The 22,298-nt window shown below is 39.9% G+C and overlaps 1 protein-coding gene across 2 annotated transcripts in view; it reads right to left on the reverse strand.

Annotated features, from left to right (window-relative positions):
• Positions 1–8,131: 8,131 nt before the first annotated feature.
• PBRM1 (polybromo 1) overlaps positions 8,132–22,298 on the reverse strand; it is a 56,478-nt gene continuing 42,311 nt past the window's right edge. Inside the window, exons 24-28 of one of the 2 annotated variants that reach the window (XM_010077555.1) lie at positions 20,618–20,819; positions 12,679–12,834; positions 10,390–10,460; positions 8,965–9,181; positions 8,132–8,627 (exon numbers count right to left, since the gene is read on the reverse strand). In XM_010077555.1, coding sequence (XP_010075857.1) covers positions 8,455–8,627; positions 8,965–9,181; positions 10,390–10,460; positions 12,679–12,834; positions 20,618–20,819 — 819 coding nt within the window. In that variant the 3' untranslated portion in view covers positions 8,132–8,454. Of the gene's footprint in view, positions 8,628–8,964; positions 9,182–10,389; positions 10,461–12,678; positions 12,835–20,617; positions 20,822–22,298 lie in introns of both variants that reach the window. The other variant, XM_010077556.1, reaches the window with a different exon arrangement.

Here is a 22,298-nt window from a genome sequence, read left to right on the forward strand (position 1 = left end):
ACGGGGGGTCCTCACCTGGAGCAGGTTGCAGATAATCAGCAGGTTAACCCCGTCCGTCCTTAGTGCAGGGTGGCACACTGCAGCTCTGCCTCCCTAGCAGAAGACAAACCCCAAACCTGGGTTTAGAATACTATTTTTTTTTTTTACATTGAAAAAAAACCTCACCCAGAGTTGTCAGAATTTAAGTGTAGGTGTGGGTTCATCTGAAACATAACTTTTTAAATAAAGTAATTGTAAAAAAGGCATGAAAATGAGTCATGAGAACCTAGCTAATGGCACTTAGTTTTTAGAAGTGAAAACATTTAGCTTCATGGAGCATCCTTCCCTTTAAGAAGCCTCACTAGAAATTGTGTACTTCAGAAAAAGGATCAGCTTGACACTGTGTTATAGGAGAACATTCTCATTTTCATGGGAAATTAGTTGAGTCTTCTGCAGAGTAAACCAGCTTGATACAATTTCCATATCTGACAAACTCACTGCAAAGAAAATTGCTTCTCGTGCTCACTTCTGAAGGCTTGGGCTTGTTGCAGTTTTTCAGTTTAATATTTCTGAGGCATACCTGTATAGTAGTAAAGTCAGGTTAGAACCTAAAGCGCAGCATCCATCTAGCAGCTGTTCTATTTCAGCTTGCACCTTTTCTGTGCCTAATTTTACTATATTACAACAATAATAATAATTATGTAGTTTAGCCTTATTATGGCTCCATAATCCATGTGACCATGTACAAGAACGATAGCTTTTTTTTTTTTTCAGTGAGAGATATTATTTAGTGATGGATATTTAGGGTTGGTCAGGATGAACAACTAGGAAGACTATGAAAATGGGTATATTCCTGTGTTTTGTGGGGGTTTTTTTGACTTTTTTTTTTTTATGTCACACATTGACTTTTTGCCTATAATTTAATTTCCCTTTGGCTTCAGCTAGTTTGGGCATTCATATTTTTAATTACCCTCATGGGAAAGTAGACAAGAAATGAGTATCACACTGGAAACTTAAGTTTTCCTAGAACATTTCCTCAGGACTGATGGGAAGAACTTTAACCTGGATGGGAGGGAGAACATGAGCTATTTTTAAGTGGCAATAAGGGTTTGTGTTGGCTTGAATTTTCAGTTGCCTGTCAGTGTCTGCAAGAGAAAATGGGATTGAAAAGTTTAAAAAGAGATAACAGGCTTCATACTGTCTTGCACTTGGAAAATGCTAATATAAAAAAAAATCTCTTTCTGGCAGATGATGTTTACCGTAGGAAACGATCTGAAAGACAGTACGAGGCAAGGATGGAAAAAAATGAATTTTAGCCAACATGTTTCAAGGGGAAGTTCCTGAATGCTTCGCATTAACACCAAAGAAGCATTACTGCCATGTTGATGGTAAGGGGAAGATTTTGTCTCTGCAAGATGAACTGTAATCCACAAGTTTGTGTAATACACTCTCAGATGGTTTTGGCAGTTTCTTTTTCCATCTACTTAATTTCTTTAATATTTTGTATTTAAGCCAAATATAATCACAAAAAGTTCACTGTGTTTAGGCCTCTGCCACTTATTTAATGTTTGTTTAGTACTTTAAAATAAACTAAACTGAGTAAACAGAGTCTGGCTACTGCTTTTCTTTGCTTGATGAGACACCATTCTTCTGGCAACACTAATGGGAAAGAAATGTTACATATTGCAATCATAATATCTTGGCACAATGGAAATCATAATTCTTAGTTTCCTTTGCACTGATAGAAGCTGCTCTGGAATCTGATTTGTTTTCTTTCCAATGTGGCATAATTTCAACTAGATAAAAAGAGGACAGACTACTGCTCAGTGTTTACTCAGCCCACACTGTTTGGAAAGTCATTTGTGCATTCCGGCTCCACTGCCTGCAAGTGCTGCAATACCCATTGTTGCTACTCTAATGATGAACTGAGCTGAGGGGAAAACAGTCCAATACATTTACCTGGTAACAGGCACAAGTTTAGAGGAATGTGCGACAGCAAGCCTTGCAAACCCGAATTCTGTTTGAAGGACTCCTGTCTCCCCAAAGAAGGAAAACAGCTAACTGCTCTATCCTTCATGGTTTTTAAAGTTCTGTTTTACTCCCTAAATCAGTGACAGTAACTCCCAAGTGCTTGGGAGCATGTCAGTGACTATGCATTGGGGTGACTGGTGCAGCACAGTCAGTGACAACTGTACATTAATGCAATTGTTGTATTTCTGATCCTATGTGTATGTGCTGGGGGTGCCTCAAAGAAGCCACTTAAGATCAACCTAAAAACAAACCTGAGTTAATATACTTACATATGTTCCTGTGCTAACTCCCAACAGCCTTTTTCCACAGAAGTAAACTAACTAGTGCCAGTGTCTGTTCTGGAGATATGACACTGCAGGTGCTCAACGTGCAAGCAGAGTGTAACCGCTGCACTTTGTGTTGTGTCTTCCAACACTCGATCTGGAGGACTAGTGCTGGTTGTTTTCAGGAAATAAAAAACTGTCAGAGAATTAAAGATGTGACTACATAGTTTGACTGGACAGCAAATGAATTACTTGGGGAACACCTCTGTGTCAGAAGTAATAACCTAGGGTTTTACTTCAGTTCCAAGGTACAGCCCAATTTCAAAAACCCACGCACAAGATTCTTTATGTAGTCACAGATCATTCCACTGAAGTAAATCTTGACTGTAGCAATACATTAAAGAATAAACCATTGATAAAAAGCCAGATTTTGAAAATTGTTGAGCTTTAGTTCCATCTGCCTTTACTTCTTGAGCTTTTTGGAACTCTCTTGTGCTTGGTTTCCATAGAACAAATGAGTTTTTCAGTATCTATCTTTGTTTTTTTAAGAAAGAGCCCTGTGCCCTAGTTACTTCTCAGTACTCGGGAGCCTGGTGTGAAAACTTCCTGTGGCTTCCCTTAGCACTCCTGTAATAGCAGCAGAGTGTTTCACAGACATCAGTGAGTCAAGGTCCGGTTTTCCAGTTCAGAACTCTTACGTTGCAGCACCATTTCCCATTTGCAGCTGAGAGCACCAGGCATGTCTGGAAGACAACTTGGGTGTCTCCAGCCAGGTACACAAAGTGAGACAGGCTGCAGTCGCTCACAAGAAGCTTGGTGTCGGGGAGTTCTGGCACTGGGTGTTTGTGACCAGTGCAGGAATAAAATCCTTCTCGTGAGTTGGCATCATACCATCTTGGGCAACACAGATCTGTTATGACAGAAGATAAAGCTTGTAACTTAGAAATCTGAACTGTATTCTTGATTCCACAATGCATTTGCTAATGCTGATCCTCCTGCATTCTCTGATTTTGCCAGTCTCTCACACTGGCCCCAGTGCCCAGCCCGGTCCAGTACTGAGCACCCTTGGGGATCTAGTATCAATGTTAATTCTCCAGCTTCCCCATCTGTCCACTGCAGTGGTGGGCAATAGGGAGGAACTGAGAACTCTCCCTCAGCTCGGAGCTGGGGCCAGCGCTGGGAACACACTTGGTTACATGCTGTGGGAGCAAGCCAGGAACACAGCTTTCATGTAAAGCTGCTGAGCCCCTGCCAGTTCTGGGGTTGTGCACGTCTGTTCCTTGTTCAGGGAGTTCATCTGGTGTCAGCCCTGACCACAGCTCAGCACCTACGAACAGCGGTCTCGTGTGTTCACACCGCAGCAGCTGCAACAGGAGATTCTGAGAATTAGGAAAGCACTTCTGCTGAAAGCTTTCCAAACTGGAGAAGTTGGGCCAATATAGATAATCAAACATGGAAAACTTAAATTCAGTAAAGCAGCAGCAGTAAGTAGTCATCTGCAAAACTTTTACTATCTGCAGTGGAGGCGAGTTTTCACTTCGGACTTCATACAGAGATATGAAACCGTACCTGTGCTCTGGTTACAGCCAGCCCCAGGTGCTACCGAGAAAGGTGCAAAAAACTGCCACAGGCGCTGGTGGGATGACTGGTCCTGAGGAATTTCCTTAAGTTGTTACTAGATGTTGGTGCTTTGCACAAAGTGCGAGGATTAATTCTAGTCCTCCCAGAAATCATCCAAGGGAAACGGAATTTGGACACTCGCTGCAAAGACCGTGGCACAGACCTCAGGATTCCTTCACCGTTTCTCTGAGGCTGTTGTTGTGCTTCGCTTCCCTTGGGCTGAGCCACACCAGTTACTGTTGCTGTGTAACTCACTGCATTCTCATCTGTTTCTTTTCTCGTCTCTCCTGCTGCATCCTTTACCAGATGATAATCTGCACGGCCAGAGTTCTGCACTGGATTTCTGCTCTGTCTTGGCACAGGAAGGACCAACCACAGGAGACCACTGTGCCTCCGGGGCCTGGCAGAGACTGGGAATCTCTATATCCAGGATCACCAGATCCTACTGCACTGTCCTTTTGTTTCTCTTTATGATGGTTGAATTAGACTTGTTGGAAAATGCAGTAAGCAAAAGGAATATGAGGTTCATTCAGAAATTTTCACATCTATCAATGAATCAGATCCCATTTCTTACTTGATGCTGGGAGTACCCACTGTTTTGAAGGACCGCTCCAGTTTTCTGCATTTGCGGCCAAGAAGGGGCTACAGACATCTGCGGATGATCTTCAGCATCTCAGAATGAGCAAACAAGATGCAGAGGATGATTAGAATTAGTCTCCTCTGTGCAACTGCACCATCAAATTTTAGAAAGGTGGAAGTTCTGTAAAGAAGGCAGCCTGCCCCCGGGTCAAAGACATGAATGTGTGTTAATTAAATATAATGCTCTCCGTTCTGGTTGTTTAAATAGCTCTTTGTACATTTTATGTCAGAGGCACCTTGAGAGGTTACTATAACTTAATTTTTCTTGCAGTTTGTGGTATTACTCTGTAAAGCTGGCAGCCTGCGTGAGAGGCAGCGTTTATCCCCCGGGTCAAAGACATGAATGTGTGTTAATTAAATATAATGCTCTCCGTTCTGGTTGTTTAAATAGCTCTTTGTACATTTTATGTCAGAGGCACCTTGAGAGGTTACTATAACTTAATTTTTCTTGCAGTTTGTGGTATTACCAAAAATTTATAATGGTCTTGGTTTCTAATTTTATTGCGTAAAAGATGTTTTTTCCATATTACTGTTCTAATTTCCATTATTACAGAGCTACATAAAGGACAGTCCTGAACCAAGCTGGGTTCCAGTATGAAATTAAGGCTTGCTGTTTATTTTCAAAGCAATTAACGTTGGGGCATCTGGGACTGACTGAATCTTATCATCTCCACTCAGCTTGTTCCACATGCGTCACATATTTTTCAGCGTTTACTGTTCATGCTCCTTATGGCTCAATTGTCAACCATATTTTTCAGCCTCACTGTTCATATCACCTACCAGGCACATCTTGCCATACAAAGGACAATATAAAAAGGATTCTTTACCCACACACAAGCACGCACGTACCAAGGACTTGGTAAAATCTGGATCGGCAACAGCCAGAATTACTTGAAATAAAATCCTAACAAAATTCTTGATGGGACACTCAAACCTGGTTAATCCAAAACACTTTGCAAACTATTTTTATTCAAATTAAAAAGACTCAGGTAAACAAAACAATGATACATACATGTTAGAACTCTGGTTAGCAGCTTAACCTTCAGGAGTACAAGATCTAATGAAAAACCAAGCATGGATTAACCAGGTCCGAAAACATACGCTGAAAAAAAAGTCACCAACATCAATGTTTTGAATTTTTACACAAACAGTAAATTTTCTCATGGAAGGGAAGGACTGAGAAAGAGAACAAACAATTATTAGTCATTTCCAACTGCTTTATGAAAATAACGGTCCTAGATTAATCTATTTTCCACTCTCACAGAAGCCAACCATTTCCCATACATACTTTTATTTTATTATGAAAGTTTTGTTTACGCCAGTACAACGAACATCAGTGGAAAACAAATGAGGGGTTCAAACACCCACAAAGAGAGAGAAAGATGGACAGACATGTCTTTTTTTTTTTTTTTTAAACCAGAGTTAGAAAACAGTTTCTTTTGCTGGTTTTGAATTCTAGACTGTAGCCATTATATCCTAAATTTTACTGCAATCAACTGAAATGCCTCCAATATACAGAGACATGATTTTGAAATAAATAAACAAAGCTTAAAATAATTGATTAGGGCCAGCCCGGTGGCTTAGCGATAGTGCTCTGCACTGCCTTGCGGGAGGACCCAGGTTTTGTTTGCGCTTCCAATCTCTGGCTCCTGGGCCGGAAAGAGCAGCGAAAGTAGGGCTTCAGCTGCTTGGGCAGGAGAGAGCCAGTGCTGCAAGTCTGCTCATCACTGACCTTCAGATAAATTAAACATCCGAGTTATACAGGCTCCAAAGGGAGTCCCATCCAGTCCTCAAAAGAAAATAAATAAAACAATAACTTAACTAAAATCCATCCCAAGTTCTTTGGTGTAATTTTTGTTAATGCTGAGAAGCAGGAGAATCTGGTGGTGTATTAGTACAATCCAAGATAGTTCCAAATACTCAAAAACTAGGATTTGCTGCCTGATTTGCTTCAACATCCCATCTTTGTGGCTAAAAATTGCAAAGCCTATGGTAATTGAAACACATTTTAAGATGATACTGTATGGGGGTGGTCTAAGACTACTCAGTTTCTAGTTCATTAAATAAACATGGTCATTTACAAAGGCCAGTAGAGAATTTCTGTACCACAGGTGTGCTACTTGTGGAGTTCAAAATTGTAATCTTCCTATATGTTGCTTAGCTGCATTTTCTTCCCATCCATTGCACATCTGACCTAAACTGTCCTTAGGTGCCTATGTAGTTACACGGTTTTCCATGCAGTGACTGGAGGATTGCTACAGCAGAGGGAGAGGAATTAACCAGTAAAATTAAATAACAGTTTATACTTGCACACGTCACTTCCCTCATCAGTATTAGTTACATCAGCAAATCACAACCCAAGATATCCAGGATTTGAAGAAAAGTATTTAACCTTCTGCCAGACGTACTCAAATGAAAGTGTTCTGTACTATTAGAGTTTAAAAAACATTTCCACATGATGAACACCTCTAGCAGTAAGATTAGTTCTATGAGTAAATCAGTTCTTTTGGACTGAGTTGCAGTGACCGTGGTCCTGCCAACATTTTTTCTTCAAATTAATAGTTTTCCCAGTTACTTAATGCAATCCAAAAGTATTATTTCTTTTTCTAAAATTAAGTACATGAAAGGATTTACCTTTAAACAAATAGCTTTGCAGTCCAAAAGGTTGGTTAGTTATGACGACAGGTAAGTCTTTAGCAGAAGGCAGTCACAACCTTGAAATTTGGCAAGAAGAGTCTATACCTACCTTACTTAGCTAAAAAAAAAAAAAAGGAAAAAAAAAAAAAACCCCAAGCCCTCTGAAGACTGCAATGCAAGTACTCTATTTCTCCAATGTACTAGGCATGCTGAACTTACGCATACCATACAGTAGTATTTTACTTTAAAGTTAAGTGTCAAATTTCTCAAATTTTGCATTGCAAAACTTTCATTAAGATGAATCAATATGCTTAAAGAAAGCATTCAAAAATGTCTTACAATGCCCAATCTTTAACAGAATATGTGTGAATTTAAAAACATCACTTCACTAACAAAACAACTCAATTTTCCTTCTCCTCTAACTTACCTTCCAAGACCTGAACTGGTTCGAAGCTCTGCATGTCCTTCCCACATGCAGACAGAATTGCTTAGCAGGGAAGCTTCCCCTGCCCACCGCTCAGTGTTAGGGACATCACAGAACACCCAAAGCAGGTCATGGCAGATGAAACATTTCACCTTCTAAGGGCATGCCAGCACATGTGTTCTGTTACTGATTTAGGATCACAATGGCCATGGCTACACAATTAAATAACTGGACAGGATTGGACAACATTAGCAGTCAAAACACCCCTGTCCCATCCACACCAGCACTTCCATGGTTGCTGCGGCCCACTCAGCTGCCTCGGTGTTGACTCGAAATGTCCTTTTTCCCTAGTATCAATGCACGTCTTACCTTTAGCTTCTTCTAAGAGATCCTCCCTGTTCACATCCAAGCGAGATTTCTGCTGGAAGTGGCTAGCACACACAAGCACATGTACACACATTCTTCTAAGATGTAAACTATGACTAATTTCACATTCCATTGTACCAATCTGTAAATACTTTGTTTTCTTTTTTTGTCTTTTATATAAAAACAATGGCATCAGATTCTCAGCAATAAAGTATAAGAAAGATGAATCCTTGACTACACTTAACCAATTATGAAATCGCCTTTCAAACAAAGGAAACATATGCAAAAATCCGTGTATTTGATAAAGTCAACTTAATATAACAAAAAGTGGAATATGCTTATTAAAAGTGTCCTTATATAAAAATGGTCTTGCAATGTACAGTAAAATGCAATACAAATTATTGTTGGTTATCTCTCCCCACCCAGTAACTAAAACAGCTATTTTTCCACAAAACTCCTTAGATGCCAGTATCAAAGAAAGAAGCAATTATGCAACTAAACATTTTCTATGTTGTATGCCTGACGGATATTAAGGGTGTCTCGTAGCATCAAGTCTCGCAGACGCCATAATGCATCAGCCATTGTGGTATGAGCCCCTTTACTTTTCAGCCAGTGTGAAGGGAGTCGGCTCTCTTGTTCTTTTGATAGGTGGACATCTCGTCTTCGTGCTGGAAGGTCAAGAAATGGTCCAATTTACTACGGGCTTTGATATTCACCACAGTTCTTCTAGAAAAAGGCGAATATAATTCTATATGACTTTTACCCCTAGTATTTAAGCCCATACAATTGATTCTTAGATTTATAAAACATTGATGGTATTAGCCTACTGACAACATACATGTTCTCACAGTCTGCTGATTTGCTTTTAACAATTAGTTGCATGTGTACATTTTATTAAATAACCAGGAGATTTATTTAGCATTTTCCATAAAAGCAAAAAATATTACTGGTTACAAAGAAGTGTGTTCTGTCTGGAAACATCCCATTATGTATCAAAAGCCTTACCTGCAAGGGTCTGGTCCCACTTGCTAATACTATTCGATTCAGCACTAAGCCCCTCAATGTATTTCAGATAGGCTTCAGAATGAAGAAGCCTCTGTGTCTTTGGTGGAGGGGAGACGAACATGGGAGTTGTGGGCTGCTGCATAACTGGCTGACTCGCTGGGCTCTGCCCGGGATACGGAGGTGGTGCCTGCTGTCCTGGCGGGCCAAGGATTCCTATCTGCAATGACAAAGTGATGGAGAGATCACATTTGAGGGGACTGCAGGGAAGCCACTTCAAATCTGTGCATCAGGTCATCTTCATACAGTGGAGCTTCAGAAGAGGTTATGAGCAAACGCATAAGGAAATTTCCCTGGAAGACACCCACTTCAGCCAGGGCTATCTGTTGGGGTCACCACGATGCACAGAGAGGAACTGCAAACAAACCATATTCATATTTAACAGACAACATTGCTCATATTTCTAATCTATGTAAACATATTCTGATTACTATCACCATTTCTCTTCTCTCCTATTACCCTTAATTACTCCTTTTGCCTCCTTCTTATTTCATGTTTTCTCTAATTTGATCATAAATCACGTGGTCTGTGAAGTGCAGGGTTTATCTCTAAAATGTCCCTGATCCTTGGATGACTGTGATACTTCCACAGAATAAATGCTAATTGCTGTCAGGCCACACACACACACAAAAATCACAATCCCACAGAAGAATTCCCACCGTTGTGGGTAAGTAGCAGTACTGAGAATTCTTAGTGCAGATATCCCATGGTCTGGAATAACTCAGTGTCATGACATATACACTTCAGTACTTTCTCACTCAGCTTCTGGTTTTCTTTACACCCTCTAGCCAAGATCACATTTTTCTTTATGATGCAAAAATTTAGTCAACAAAATTGGAAATGTGCTGAACACTCCATCTGTATCAATCACTGAGAATGAACATCTGATCATTGCTGTTATCCAAACTCACAAATTCTGAACTATGAACAAACATCTGCTTTGTTAGTTTGTGAAATATGGAGAAAACAAAACAGTTTTCACCCACTCATCAACAGCTGAGAAAAGTGGACAGCATCCTCTCTGCATCACCAACGCATGCAAAACCTAAATTATCAGCATTTTAACACTGTGTTGAAATGACACAGTTTAGTAGAAGGAAAACAAAACAAAGTCTTGCTTATACTGCAGAAGCTATCCCACTGGGCAGAACCTATTTAGTCCAATAACAATTCAATCAAGAAATATGGACATACACTCAGTGTAAGATATCAACTGGTTCTAAATACATGGGTGTACATTTGGTTTGTGTTCTCCCTGGGAAAGGCTACCTGCATCCCTACATGTCTTAACTGAGATGTTGTTTAAATGCTAATTTAAATGCTAATTCAGAGCCTTAGAGCCTCATAAATCATGCTAAAATGACTCACCTGCTGTCCAAAAGGACTCGTGCCGGGTGCTGGAGTGCCTACCATGGGGGATACGTTTTGGCCTATAACACCTATATTCCAAAATATAAAGTAATTAGTCTTATTTTAGAGCAGTGACAAATACCTCTTTGGTCTTCTATAGTAAAAATTTCTACTTTAATATTATTGCTCATAGTTATTTTAAGCAGATGTACAACATCCCCCCTCTCCCCCACAATAAAAAAACAACACTTTAGAAGTTTCTGAATGAAAAAAAGAGCCAACATGACAACTACCAAACACTGATAGGTGGCCTGTTGAATTAATTTAATTAAATAAATGCAAAGTGAATAATTTTTTGGTTTTCAGGTTTTTTTTTCATGTTGCTTAGTGACTGCCTGACTAAATCTTTTAGTTTATAATACGCACTTTTGGCTTGACAGGATCTTCCTGGAATCTTTAATAAAGGAAATGCTGATTTGCTCTAGCAACACTGAACATTTCCTTGTGTTCAGTTTTATAAAATACATTGACAGCAGGAGGAGATTCAAGCCATGGCACAAATTCTGCTAGATCTCACTAATATAAAATGTACCTTGCAGGTTAAGCTTAAATAGTCTTATATATGAGACCCACGAACATTGGGAATACATTTTTAAAAACCTGTTAGTTTTTCTTAAACATATTAAGAGGTTTTTCCCTATTGCACAGAGTGCAGCAGATAACACTCATGTCAGTCTTGCATACAAAAATTTACAAATCTAAATGAGAGTCATGCAGTTCCTGATTTTCCGTTTGATGACAGCCCCTGTTTTAAATCCACCTGTGCTAACAGCAAGTCAGAAGTTGTGAAAAACATTGATAATACAAGTTGTGGAATAAGGCACATATTTTTTTTTGGTACAAAGCGAAGAGGTCTGGAGGAGGGCACCCTCACCTTTCCCGCACCAGCTTCACCCTTAGCCCACCCAGCCCAATTCAGCACCACTTCAGATGTGGGCCTCCATTCCCACACATCATTGTTACCCTAATTCACATCCTCTCAGTTTTAAACACCATACATACAGCCCACTTCTCCAGTGGGAAAAACTCTTCAAAGAAATGCACTGTCCCGGATTCACCTCCCAAACATTTGTGTGTTGCTGATGTGTGCTAAATGGCACTGCCTTGGCGAGTCAGAGCCAGGCTCACAGACACACCGCTGCTTTCCTGCTCCCTCTACGTGACATTATGGTGAATCTCACACACCAGCGAAGCTGCAAGCTGCACACCTGACTCTGTTGGATTAAAAAAAAAAAACAAAACCCAAAAAACCCCAAAACACAAGCAAGCAAAAAAATCCTCCAAAACAAATTACATACAGATAAAGTCTTCACAGAGCTTCTGAAAAACACAGTTGGCAAGTGGGGTAGGGGGGAGGCGAACGAGACCACTTTTGTCCACAGCTTGTTTAACTGCTGAACATATGGGATAAACATCTTTTAAATAGGCACATGAGTTATTAGAGGTAAAAACTGAGAGAATCAGCAGAAAACACGGTGAGAGGGCAGATTAACATTTTCCCCACAAGGGAGACATGTTAATAGCATTAGCACTGGAAAAATGTTTGTGACTCATTCAGCCCCACTTTTCATCACGTGTGGAAAAAAACCCAACAAACATGTAGTAGATACATTCTCAAAAATCAATCCAAAATTTGGCCACAATAGTATACCGAGTTCACCTTATCCCCAAATGTTTCCAGTTACTGTTCCATCAACAAGGTTTAATCTGAACACTGGTTTACAAGAACATGTCAGTGCCCCAGTGGCCAAGGGGTCTCACATGACCAGGTTCATTTTAAGCACAGTCTGACTACCGATAAACACTGACATACTGAAAAAGAGCTCGGTAAGCAAGGGGAGCAACAAATTTCATTTATAAACCCATTTTAAATAAGAAAAGGAGGAGTAGAAGGATGCTGTTGAAATGACATCAGGATATGTATGGGCTGACTTCAGCTTTTCAGACCTCTGACAAACTCAAGCACAATTGTCACAGTTTTTGGCTGGAGCAAAACTGCTGCTGGAGCAGCATCATGTTTCTCCAGTAACCTTTCCCTGCTGGTTTCCTGGACTTGCTGTTCTGTCAACATTTTGCACATACCCCATATATTCAGCAGTGTATTGTGTGTGCTGCAACTAAACAAACTTGCAGTGTTCAGAAACAAAAGCTATGACCAAACCAAGGTGCAGATAATTTCTGTAACAACTGGTTAAACGGCAAGTACATGAAAATGAAATAAGGAGCAAATGAGGATGACATTCTTACCCGGTGGTGGGATGCCTGGGATGCCTGGCATACCTGGCGGAAGTTGGTGGGGTGGGGGCACCCCTGGGTGAAGTGGCTGCATGCTGCCCATGCTAACAATGCCATCAACTGGGCCCTGCAAAGGTGGCAGCACCGGTGGATAGCCACTTATCATGCCTTGAAGGACACAACAAATTTCAAACATGCATCAATAACATGCAATATGATCTACACAGTAAGACATGCACTATCCACAAAAAAAAAAAAAAAAGAAAAAAAGCACCTTTAGTACAGCAAGACGATACTACAATTAGTATCTTGCAAAATGAACAAAAATTAAAAATAAAGTTATAAATATGAAACACTATACTTTTGATGAATTAGTATTTAGTGTATTTGTATGTTTCCCATGGTGCAATAAATGCTGAATATTCAGATAGGTTAACACAAGGAATAAATTCAGCCACAATTAAATGTTACTAACGCAAGCAATTTTAATACAGCTTAAAGCTCTGCCATCTGCATACAGATTACAAACACAACACTCACTACACCAGCTCCACATACAGCCCTGCTTTGTGGGCTACCTCCGACCAAACTTAACTGGAACAAAAATAAAAACCTATATATTTTTCTGCAGTGCATATGCAAAGTTAACACACAAAAGCCCTACAACATTTGCATACTTAAAACTAACAGCAGTGAGAGAGGCAATTTTTGTTAAACCATCTCCAGTATAAACGATGGAAGTAACTCAAATTTTAAACCGGACAGCACTGGATGTGCTGGGCTCCAGTGACTTACACTCACGGCACTCGGACAAAGTAGAAGGATTCACAAGGAGCACCTGGAGTCCCACAGAATTTCACTGACAATGTTTTCAAGGTGCCTTTATAGGAAAAACAATGATACAGCGAAGACAGTATTGTGCTGCTGCTCATAACTTTAGCTTTCTGTATGTGAGGGAAGACAATTTAGAGCTTATTTTGGTTTTGGCTCAGGTCTGCTGGTATCCATGAGGTGAACCTACACAATATAGTTGCACTGTGTTTATCAGGTCCTGGAACATAACTTGCTTGTCCCTCACCTGTTTTCTAGGCTTTTTAAGTTAAATGGATGCATTGTCAGGTAACCAAGGAAAGGTGTTGGAAAGACAATGAAAAGATGAGAGGACAGAAGCAGGTCTAGAGAGATGAGGTAAGTTTAGAAATGCAGAATTGCTGAGGTTTCTATAGTCTGCTCCAAGAAAGCACCAAGTCTTTGTTTGCCACGCTCCCAGTAACTCATAAAAGAAACTTTCAGAACAGGGATTTCTGGAAAAAGACTGGCCAGAAACTCAGACAGACCAGCTCTGACTGAAAACAAAGTTGTCATGAGCTCAGAATTGAAACAGATCGAGCAGCTCCAAAAGGCAAGCTAAATTTGTCACTTCCTCAGGAAGAGTTACAAAGGTGAGAAACCTGAAATTCCAAAAGCTTTACATGGAGCAAACAACTAGAAAATAACAAACTGATCTCCCTCAAACCTTCATTTTCCACAGGACACCTAGACTGACACTCATTAAATAGCTCTTAGGTACCTATTTCAAATATCTGAAAGCCCATCTGTATCTCTTTATTAACGTAGTGAAATCCATATTTCTAATGGAAAAAGTAAAAGACAAACCAACAAAAGCATCCCTACAATAAAGGGCTTTCACTGTAGCCACTGCCTGGTACTTCCAGTGCACCCAAGCTGCAATCACATCTTCAATGCTTCTACATACTTTTTCGAAGCTTTAAAACAAATAAACCACAACCCCTCCCCCCAAAAAAACCCAAAACAAAAACAAAAAAAAACCCCACCAATGAAACAAGCTCATTTTTATCAACCATGAAAGCTCATTTCTGAATTTCCAAATAAAATACTCACTCAGCAACTGGCTGGATTAATAAAGCTGTCTTCAAATTTCCATGAGAAATCAGTTCTTGTAGCTCACCACAAGGTTGTAAGAGCAGCCACTTTCACACTCCATGTATGAGTTACCAATCTGATTTTAAGCTGGTAAACATGGGAAAACTATTTCCAGCTCCCACAGCTATGATTTACGAGGTCTTTCAAATCACTTGTCCTCCCATTTTTTACTATAACAATGTACAATTAAATAAACTTTTGTAATGCCTAAATTTACAAGAAACTAGAGTGCTGCACACTAACAGAAATGCATCTCAGAAGGTATCCAGATTTCTTGCACCTGTGGGCCATAAAGAAGTTCTATGAACTTCTGCGATGGAGACGTTTTCTGAACTAGAAAAAAGCAATCAAATGATGGAGGAGAATGTGAAAGAGGTCTCAACAGAATCAGATACTTCTAAGAAAGACTTGTGGAAACTAAAAGATGAAAGACTGTTTTTAAAATGGGCCATAAAAATAGAAAGAGTTTAAAAAGATCCACTTGATAATCTAATTTAAGGAAGTATTTCACAATGCCAAAGTGAAGAGACTTGAATGTCTAACCGCTTGAACAAGATGATGGTCTTAAATACAGATTTGCTTTTGAGGAGGCTGCCGCAGGACATAAGTTAGCATGTGTAGTTTGCAGAATGCACATTTTTGGAAAAGTTTTAAGGAAGTGTCAGTAGTAAGTATTACTTTACTGCTCATCAACACCTACCTCCAAAAAATTGGAAAAGTGACTCAATGTCAAAAAACCAAGAAGCAAACCAAGAAAACACAACCACAAGAGGACGATGTTTCTACATGTTCTAGATCGAAGTACGTTATTCACAAAAAAAGATCAGCACTGGAGAACCCCTTTTTTTTCTTCCTCTTTTTTTTTCTTAATATATACACAGATATGTGTACACACACACAAACACACACCAACTGCAAACAGTTCAGAGAAAAGTTTTCAAGAACAAAGTGGAAAAAAAAAAAAACCAAGCAAACTAAAAATGCAACTCAGCATAAACAAATGCTTTGTAATCTGGAGACCAGGAACCAAATAAAGAATGTGCCTTCAGTTTAAACATCCATGCAGCCTATTTACTGAAAAGAGATTCAGAGACTGTGATGAAAAACGCTTCAGGCTGTCAGCTCTTAACATGGCCACAGCCTGTGAGACGTGAAAGAAAAAGAAAAATGACAAAAGAATAAATGGAATAATTGGAATGCCTGACGGGAAAGTTAAAAAAACCCCAAACTCAAAACCTCCAAATACTCTTTTTTACCTGCTAGGCACTATTTTGACCTTGACTGAAGTAATCTAGTGACTTTAATTAGAAATGGGCAAAGGAAAACAACCTATCAGGTCATACCTAATTCATCTTCTCACCAACATACGGCCAATTCCCATACAAGAATCTCCAGTGGACTACATTGTCTTCGATCTGATTCTGAAAATACTTACTCCGACCATGCTCCCTATGAACTCAAATCAGACTACGACTGGTAACAAGCACAGCACCCAGCAACAAGGACCTTCTGGAAGAGCACTCCAAGCTCAATTCTATTCTGAAAATCACCTGATAAAACCAGCAATGCTGGCATTTCGTATTTGTTTCTGCAATGGCTCTAGATCCTAGTCTGCTCTGCTTACCAGTGTCTAATCAGCAATTCTGTAAAGCTTTTGCTTGGATTTAAAATCTGGTTTGGGTTCTATTTGCTTCTCACCTTCCTGACTACAAAAAATATAAATAATTTGCCTCCTACTTTACAACTTCCACTGATGCTGCATGCACTAGAAGAGTACTTAGGCTCACTCCCCTCCTGCCATAGCAGGGCTAAACATGAACTCTGCAAAGGAGAGTGAATAAACATGACTGCACACAAACAGAACAGGACTACCACAAAAAGGAGGACCCTTTTTCCCCTGCATTTTCAACAGGCTACTCACTACAGGAGCAAGTAACGTGGTTCTACCAGGCTACTGCTGCAGTTATGTATACTCATTATGAAGAAAGACTGAAGAGGTTGAGCTTTTTTCTTCCGTAAGAACAAAGTGACCCAAGAGAGTGTTCAGAGTTATGAAGGGGGTTGATATAGTGGATGAGGAAAAAATGGTCATAGCTCCTACGTTTTACCTGCAACGGGTGTCAACTGCTGATTGAGCATTCCCATTGGTGTTGGTGGCGGCACCACCCCCATAAGAGCCCCGACAGGAGTGCCTGCCCGGGGGGAGGAATTCTGCTGCTGTGCTGCTCGCTCTCTCTCCTGCTGCTCAGCAACTTTAGCTGCCCGCTCTGTAAAAGTATTTTAGATTTTCAGTTCTGTTTTGTAACCCAGAATTTCAAAATATTATCTGTTCATTAAAAAGGACTAGTCAAACACTGGCATAGTTGAGTCAAATATAAAGTAGAACAGATTAATCGTTTTATACAGTATATGATTTGATTTCATGTGGCTGCAGCTAAGACTTTTAGAGAACCTTTCATGAAAAATATTCCACAAAGTTTTATCTTTTTCTAAAAAAAAGTAAATAATAAAATAAAAATTTAAAAAGTCAAAGAACAAATTTGATAATAACACCAGTGTTACCAACATGAAGCAGCAGTCCAGCACTAGGCTCGGTCTGCACTAGGAAAACATGGCAAAACGTTCCCTCTTTTGACACTACTCGCTCAGCTAAACCAGTTACAGCCCAGGCTGGCTGCTCTCGCATACATCCGCTACCAGCTGCGGCAGGAATTTTTAGGCACCACATCTATCAGACATGCCTTAAGGTAAGATGAAGATAGCAGTGCCAGCCAGTAGCCTGTTTATTCGTAGGCTCCCCATAGGTTTTACTACTGATGCAGCTGAAAAGTGATGGCAAAGTTGGGATGCACTTGCGAAGTTTCCCTAGTGTAGATAGGTCCTTAGTGTTTGGAACATAACAAGCAGCAGTTTGATGAACCAAAAATATTTTTCTCTGCCTCCTTCTGTCATTTTCCCCATTTTGATTCCCTTTGAGCTATTATTTCTTTTTTTAGTTGTTTTGTTTTGGCTGAAGATGTCTAACTCACATTGTGCTGCTCACTGGAGGTCAAGTGTGTCCTTTGTACGGTGAATCTGGTCATTATCTCAGTCAAGATTCTCACTGTGACTGCAAGAACAAAAGATCTGCTGCAGGGGAATCTGACCAGAGGATAATTTTATAATAAGGGAGGAGCAAAGGGTCATGGGAAGAAGAAAGGAAAAAAAAAAAAAAGACGTAGCAAACAAAAGAAGGAGATATACTGAATGCCCACTCAAGATGCTTTCGGGGCATGCAAGTTGCCGATTTGTTTACTCTGAACGTTGTATCTGACTGACGCACTGAGGAACAACAAAGAATAAATGAATGCAGCATACATCTCCAGCAAATTTTAGTAACAGTGAATGCAGGGCTAGACGTTCTCTTGCGGTTGGTGAGAGATGAAAACTGCCACTAAAACAGCAACCAAGGTCCTCTGTAAAACAAAGGCTAAGAAGTTGTTCATCAAGGAGATTAAGTTATGCATCCTGCCAGCATTACTTGTTTTCTCTAGCATATGACCTCAAACGTCTGTCACATGTTTGTCTCCTGAAGAACCTGTTTGTGCATTTTCTAGCACTGTTTCCATACACTGAAAGACCAGTTTCATTTCCAAGGGCATTTCCCTCCTCCTTTTCACTTCTGTCATTTCAGGAAGAGATGACGACGCACAGAAACTCCTAAATTTACTACAGGCAATACATATGTGATTGAACACAAAATACACAAGACATTTAACAGTAGATCCTGAAGTAGAAAAATGAGATAATCCTCTTCAGAGCAGAGCAAGCATTCGGGGAAAAGATGAAGCAGCTGTTCTGATGCTCACCTACTTTTGGCCAGCTAAAAAAAAAAAAAGATCAGACAAAAGCAAAAATTCTGGAGACACACTGATGACTGAGAAATTACTGTTAAGCAATAAGTTTTATCAGACTTCGGCGTGCTGGGCCTTCAAGATGGACCTGATGTAGGACAGAACTTGAGTTTTACCTAGTCTCTACCCACTCTGTGACTGCCACAGAACTAACAGATGAAACAATACCACCAAAGGCAACTGCAGCCGGTGCCTAAAAGCTCAGCCTTGAGCATTCACCTTAATACTCAATACTAAACCCAAATCATTTAGGCCAGGACTTGAGACCATTCAAACAACATTTCCAACACCTCTCAAGAGACAAGAAAGAGACCTTCTACTTTGAACAGAGCTCTTCCTTAAAACAGGCCTTTACCTCAACCCCATGCATTATTTAATTTTATTTTATTTTGAGGAGTTTTCACAATGCAGTTAGCCATGCAGGCATTTCCAATGCAGCCTATTCTTTGCTCAACTATTACTAATAAAACAACTGTTACGCTGCACATATACCAAATGAAATTTTCAGTTGGTCAAAATGGATCTAAAAGGCAAACTACTTTTCACCAAACCACGGAATGGCAATTTTTCACTGAGGTGTCAAACCATGCCTGTTCCCTGCTCCCTGTCCATACTAGAGAGCATGTGAATGTTGACTCGTCACAGTGGAAGGAGAGGAGTTTCTCTCCTTTCACACATGGTAAGCAAACACAGTTTGGATGATTTGTAACCCCATCCCAACCCCTCAAAAACAAATAAAAGTAAGTTTCGTTCTGGGCAGACACCAAGCCAAAGAAACTGCAGCCCAAAAAACAAAAGCTTTGTAAAATTTTAAGTGAAAAAGAGAATTAAAATGGAAGCACTTAGGCAATCATTAACACAGTGGACAGACACTGTTGCTATCAGTACGTTGTAGCTATGTCTTCCTGCAGAAGTGCAAGACGTCAAGCTGCTCTAAGCTAAGAAGCGATGACATGCTAGCCGTCCTACTGCTTAAGAATTAGGCTGTATGGAGGGACGTGTCAGTAAAAAGATACCACGTGCACCTAGAAGGGTGTAAAAGGAAACTACAACAGGACAAAAGTAAGGCCACAGTATTTTCACAAAGAAAGAGCATTACCATATCCCTTCACAGCATTTGCAAAGAAAACTTGCACATAGCCAAGTGGTGCTGTATTACTCTCCAGAATTGCAAAGAGGTACTACTGCAAATTTGGAAAGGACTGAGAGAGTTGAGGGTGGAAAGTGATAGCATGCAAACTTCTAGTTTGAAGTTCAAAGCTGCCTTTAAGTTATGAGTATGCAGAAAACCTATCAAATTTCATTTTTAGAAAACCAAAGTTATAACTTAATTCAGCAACGACTTTTTACAGTGTTGAAATGTGCTTTATATTTGCAGTGTTGACACATTATTAACTGGAGCAGTAACTATGGATGTTAAGACATTTTTGGCTTGGGTAAGGGCCTGCTGTTAAGGATCAATTGTATCTTATTTTAATCAAATAAAGTTGAAACACAATGACCAATATTAGTAGGAAAGAAAGAAATAGAGAAAGGTCTTAGGTATCTCATGCCTATGAAATATTCCTGGGCTGAATTCAGGATATGAAACCTCTCAACAGGATCAGTTACAACAGTTGATTAATACTGAGACTGAACAATAGGTCATATTCACAGTACAGTAACAGATTCTGTATCCTTGATTTTATTCTACCTAAGCTTTTCAGGACTTTAAATACTGTTAATCAAAAAACTTTTCCCACTCCACTGTAAGCCTTCTTACCTGCTGCTACAGGTCTGAAGAGCTTCTTGTCCAAAATTCCCCCCAGTGCTCCTTTTAAGGAAATTTTCACAAACCATTTTTCCAACTGACTTCTAGCTCAGGGGCTTCATGCCCCTTTACTTTGCCCCTTTTGTGGCAAAGACGTCTAAATTATCAGTTGTGTACTACATAACTCAAACATGCTGTTTGTTCCTCTTCAGTTATCTCTCAATATGAACTTCTCTTTAATGTACGTCCAGAACTCAAACATAAATCTCTTCTTTTATCAAACCTGTCATCTGAATAACAGTAATGAACACGCTGAGAAAGAAAAATAAGCAGAAAAGAGTTTAGCATGTTAGTTTTTATTTACCTTCATATTCTGCTTTCTTTGTTGCCTCCAAGTTTCTCCATTCAGTTCCTACAAGCCTGCTGAGCTCTCCAAAGGAGTAGTCTGGGTGCTGAGCCTTAATCACAGCTCTCATCTCGCTGCTAAATAAGATGTACCCACTCATGTTGATCTTCCTCTTTGATCCCTCCTTCTTGGTGCTGCCCTTAACAGACTTGGGAGTGGACTGTGAGAAAAAGCAGTTATGACCACAAGTGTACAAAGGGAAGCTTCTCGACATACAAAATTCCAAGCTGTAAGAAACAGTATTTTACAATATTCCCACATTTCTCTTGAATGTCTTTGTACAAGGACCATTCTACCTTTCAGCCCCTAAAGAGAGACTGCATCTACCGATACATGCCAAGAGCATACATACATGCTTATGAAAAGTACACAGGCAAAAAAACAAAAAAACCCCCCAAAAACAAAAAAAAACCCAAACAAACAAACAAAAAACCACAATATGCTCTCTATTTTGCCTGCCAGACTTTCCTTTCTCTCTGGTGTTCACCTCTCATTACATAAGTAGCCATTTCTCCCTGAAAAACCCAAGCCCAGTTTTGGTGATTACTGTTGACCTGCACAAACAGGTTGACATCACATTCTATATGTTAATGAGTAACAAAAATTCTGCTCCTTTGCTTTTCCCACCATGGATGCTTCTGTTGAGAGCTCCTTGATGTTTCCAGCCATCAAAAAATTTAACCTATTCTGACAACCACTGAGATACCACAGCTGGAACCCCCCTTTTGAAGGCTCCTTCCACCTATATCTGTCACAGGAGACCAGAATTCACCCACACTCTGATCAATACGGCCCACAAACGTATCAGCACACCAAAAACCTCAAAAGTCCCTTCTCATATCCTGAACATTACAAATTTCTCACATCTTGAAAAGTGTAATTGTTTCAAAACACCCACTGGGAAGAAAAAAAAAAGGAAAGAAAAATATATGCAACTGCTTTCTTCCTATCCTGAAATTCTGTCCACGTTACTAACTCCTACTTGCCACTTTGAGCTCTGCAGTTCAACAGTCTTCTCTCAGCTAAAAACAAAGCTTCAGAGACACCAAGATGGTTAAAAAGTCTTGCTCATCAATTTAAGCCAGGCACTGGATTAATGAGGCATACTTGTACATTATTCCAAACTTCACTCTATTTTCAAATCGCAATCCACCCTTAATGTTTTCATTATGAACCTAAAGACAACAAGACAAGGAAGACTTCTAGGTCTGTTCTCCAAGATGGAAGAAGTGAAGCAAACTCCAAGCAGGTTCTGTGTTAACACCTGTGCACGTACAACTCAGCCTGGCTTCTCAGGCAAGGCCAAAGTGGCAGAGAGAGTTCTCAATTCAGAAACAGAAACATCTTATGACATATTTTGGCCTCTTACACATCTGCACTTGTATAGATACAGGTTAATCAGCTGGTTTTGTCTTTACAGTGCTTTGCAACAGTAATCTAACGTAAAAGCCTACCCATCAGTTTGGAAGGGCAAACGGGACTTTGAGAAACTGTAAGAATTCTGCTCTTGTATTTTCCATTCTTTTACATCTCTGATACAAACATTTTAAAATGAACAGAATCTTTCCCATTTGAGTCAGATAACTGCACATATTAGATGTGTTAAGAGAAGAAATAAACCAGGTAAACCAGGACTCCC

The sequence above is a fragment of the Pterocles gutturalis genome, unplaced genomic scaffold (genome assembly GCF_000699245.1).
Source record: "Pterocles gutturalis isolate BGI_N339 unplaced genomic scaffold, ASM69924v1 scaffold793, whole genome shotgun sequence".
Lineage (NCBI taxonomy): Eukaryota > Metazoa > Chordata > Aves > Pterocliformes > Pteroclidae > Pterocles > Pterocles gutturalis.